This window comes from Trichomycterus rosablanca, chromosome 5 (genome assembly GCF_030014385.1).
Source record: "Trichomycterus rosablanca isolate fTriRos1 chromosome 5, fTriRos1.hap1, whole genome shotgun sequence".
NCBI lineage: Eukaryota > Metazoa > Chordata > Actinopteri > Siluriformes > Trichomycteridae > Trichomycterus > Trichomycterus rosablanca.
Genome location: NC_085992.1, coordinates 19558132 through 19561544, shown reverse-complemented (window position 1 = coordinate 19561544; position 3413 = coordinate 19558132). Strand labels below are relative to the sequence as shown.

At 36.6% G+C, this 3413-nt stretch overlaps 1 protein-coding gene across 2 annotated transcripts; it reads left to right on the top strand.

Annotated features, from left to right (window-relative positions):
* The first annotated feature begins 538 nt into the window (after positions 1–538).
* mrpl14 (mitochondrial ribosomal protein L14) lies at positions 539–3322 on the top strand. Of its 2 annotated transcripts, none has more exons than XM_062995791.1 (3): positions 539–614; positions 2648–2715; positions 2852–3322. In XM_062995791.1, exons 2-3 carry the CDS (start codon positions 2654–2656, stop codon positions 3216–3218), a joined length of 429 nt encoding a protein of 142 aa, XP_062851861.1. In that variant the 5' UTR covers positions 539–614; positions 2648–2653; the 3' UTR covers positions 3219–3322. The 2 variants fall into 2 exon arrangements, with proteins under 2 accessions (XP_062851861.1, XP_062851862.1); XM_062995792.1 differs by lacking the exon at positions 539–614 and adding an exon at positions 840–859.
* Positions 3323–3413: the final 91 nt, after the last annotated feature.

Here is a 3413-nt window from a genome sequence, read left to right as displayed (position 1 = left end):
ATAAAAGAAAATGATCAATATAAATATATTTATGTGTCTTACATAAAAAATACATAAGAAGATAGGAAAATAAATAAGTGAAAGCAAAAATGAAAGAAAATAGGAAGGCAGCAAGTACTTTTTTACGCCTCTGTATTTGGAGACTTAGTAACGTCAAATCTCCAACCAGAACCGCCAGTAACTGTGAATCTGACATTTCTATATTTATTAATTTTATTACTGAACAACAACAAAAATATAAAAAAATAGTTATGACAAATATGCCAATACTATCTACTATAACAATTTCTGTTTTGTATTGTGTAGTTTGTAAATACTTATTTATTATTTTCTGTAAGTGATTTCTGTTTAGAGCAGCCAGTCTACCCTCTCCAGGGAGGTGGTAAAAAAAGGGGAAAGAGGTCACACTGATACGAGGAGAACATGCCAATCTACATAGACATTAATCAGCGAGCGCAATACACACTATACCCAAACTATTATTTTGAAAAGTCACAAGAAAACATGGCTGACGACAGCAGGAAGTAATTGTATGGTTAACTTCCTATTGGGTTACGGGCTTTTGAGAGGAAGGGTAAATGGAGACTTGTGTTTGACCGGCGCTGTACTTTAAGGTAAATGAGAGAAAACAAACGAATAGTTAGGTGGTAATTAAAACACAAGAGGGTAATTATTTATATTCGCGTGTAATCAGCTTTACTTCAAGTTAGCACCTGAAAATGTATACTAGAGAGGATGCAGCATACACGTTTTTCGTTAGCCAAGTAGCTCATCGGAGGTTTCATTTCTTTAACTGCATCCCAAGGACTAAGTACAGCAACCCACAGAAAAGCTCTGGTCAAAAAGACAAAAATAGGAGGTTAATTTTATCTTTTGCTTTTATCCCTGCATGTTCTTGGGCAAAGGTGATGTTTATAAGGAGGAGCTTTTTGTGACAGAACAGAGTTTCAGTGATGTGTGATGTCTAATTCTGACGTGTAGCTATTGACAGATAAACCGTTGTTGTCATTCTGACTGTCTGCTTGTGCCAAAACAGATTTCAATAATTCTATATTTTGACGTTTTACTTGTAATGTAACGAGAATCATTTTGCAGTGGTGTTTTAATTTTGTTCACAGCTGTTTACTTACACTGATCATCCATAACATTAAATCCTTGTTTCTACACACACACTGTCCTTTTTATCGGCTCCACTTACCATATAGAAGCACAATTACTGACTGTAGTCCATCTGTTTTTCTACATACTTTTTTGGTCTGCTTTCACCCTGTACTTCAATGGTCAGGACCACCACAGAGTAGGTATTATTTAGGTGGTGGATGATTCTCAGCACTACAGTTACAATGACATGGTGGTGGTGTGTTAGTGTGTGTTGTGCTGGTATGAGTGGATCAGACACAGCAGCGCTGCCAGAGTTTTTAAATACCATGTCCACTCACTGGCCACTCTATTAGACACTCTTACCTAGTTGGTCCACTTTGTAGATGTAAAGTCAGAGATGATCGCTCATCTATTGGTGCTGTTTGAGTTGGTCATCTTTTAGACCTTCATCAGTGGTCACAGGACGCTGCTCATTTGGCGCTGTTGGCAGGATATTTTTGGTTGGTGGACTATTCTCAGTCCAGGAGTGACAGTGAGGTGTTTAAAAACACCATCAGTGCTGCTGTGTCTGATCTACTCATATTAACACACCACCACCATGTCAGTGTCACTGCAGTGCTGAGAAGGATCCACCACCCAAATATCACCTACTCTGTAGTAGTCTTGGGAGAGTACTGGCCATTGAAGAATAGTATAAAAGAGGGCTAACAAAGCATGCAGAGAAACAGATGGACTACAGTCAGTAATTGTAGAACTACAAAGTGCTTCTATATGGTAAGTGGAGCTGATAAAATGGACAATTTGTGAAGAAACGAGGTGGTTTTAATGTTATGGCTGATCGGTGTATATATGTTGTTATTGCAATGTTTGAGAAAAAGGAAGTTGACAAAAGAAGACCATTGAAAAGGGTAGTGTAAAAAAGCGACCTCTATGCGCAACACGTTTGTGGGAATTTTTGCACAGAACCTTCTGAATAATATTTACTTTCTATTCTATTTCTACTTTCTAAAGCAAAAAAACCCCCCCACATTTTAAACTATTTTTTAAACTCCAAGTTTTTGTTCTACTCGAGAGTACATTAGGATATTATTTTACTTAAATATCTATAACAACTGAAAAGTAGGTGTTCAGTAGTGTACTTGTAAAGTGACCAAGTGTCAGTGACGTAAAGTCTTTGTTTTCTTCTTGAGAATTGAATTGTTTTAGTATTTACGAGCTTCTAAGGTTTTAGTCTTTTTTGACATGCTACAAAACAGGTTTTAATTATCTATTTGAACATTTTTCTTGTGCTGTTTTATCGATGTAATGTCTATTTTATACAAATAGATAAGATTCATTATTTTACTGTAGTACATGTAACAAAACAAAGGTTTCAGTGATGAAAGTCTAAAATCATTTGCTGGGCTACTTGAGACAAGAAGTCTGATGTAATGCATTTACTGTGCCATGCTAATTGTTACAACAAATATTGCAGTAGAATAATGCATTTTGATGTGCTTCTTTTGTTATGTATTGCCTTGTTTTTAACGTAATTCTTTTTTGGCAGATCATTATGGCTTTGCCATTAATAATGCTTTCAAAGATGGCATTAGTAGCACACTGCAGGTCTTTCAGGTAACATGCTTTGTTTTCATGTATACATTGCAGCTGTAATTCATAAAGCATTTTAATTCCTAAATTTCTGTTTTCTTTTGTTAGTAACTTATTCAACAAACCAGAATTTCCTAAAAAAGCATCCTTGTCATTTCAGTGTGTCAGCAGCAGTGGCAGCTCTTCAGAAATTAACGAGAGTAAGGGTGGTTGACAACAGCAGTCTTGGAAACACTCCCTATCACCGTCCTCCTAAAGTTATTCATGTATACACTAAAAATAGAGTGGGAAAAGTGGGTGACACTGTCTTACTGGCTATTAAAGGACAGAAAAAGAAAGCACTGATTGTGGGACACAAGATGCCTGGAGCACGAATGACACCTCGCTTTGATTCAAACAATGTTGTTTTGATTGAAGAAAATGGAAATCCCACAGGGACAAGGATTAAAGCTCCCATTCCTACACATCTGCGCAAACTGGAGGGGGATTATTCTAAATTACTAGCAATTGCACAGCGCTTTGTTTAGGCTGTGTATTCTTGTGTAATTGAAAGGACTCTAGCCCTGGATAACAATTTATGCTACTGTAGTGGCTTAAAGTATTTGTAATTAAACAAAGAAAAACACTTTGAGATGACTCCCTTCTCTGTCAGCACCTATATGAAATGGGATATTGCTCTAAACCAATAATTACATGCTATACAAATACTGTTCTGGCAGTCC

Bases quoted from the DNA above. Each gene is read 5' to 3' on its own strand.
- mrpl14 (XM_062995791.1), top strand. From the start codon at position 2,654: ATGGCTTTGCCATTAATAATGCTTTCAAAGATGGCATTAGTAGCACAC. The intron at 2,716-2,851 runs GTAACATGCTTT...TTGTCATTTCAG, and splicing joins GCACACTGCAGGTCTTTCAG to TGTGTCAGCAGCAGTGGCAG.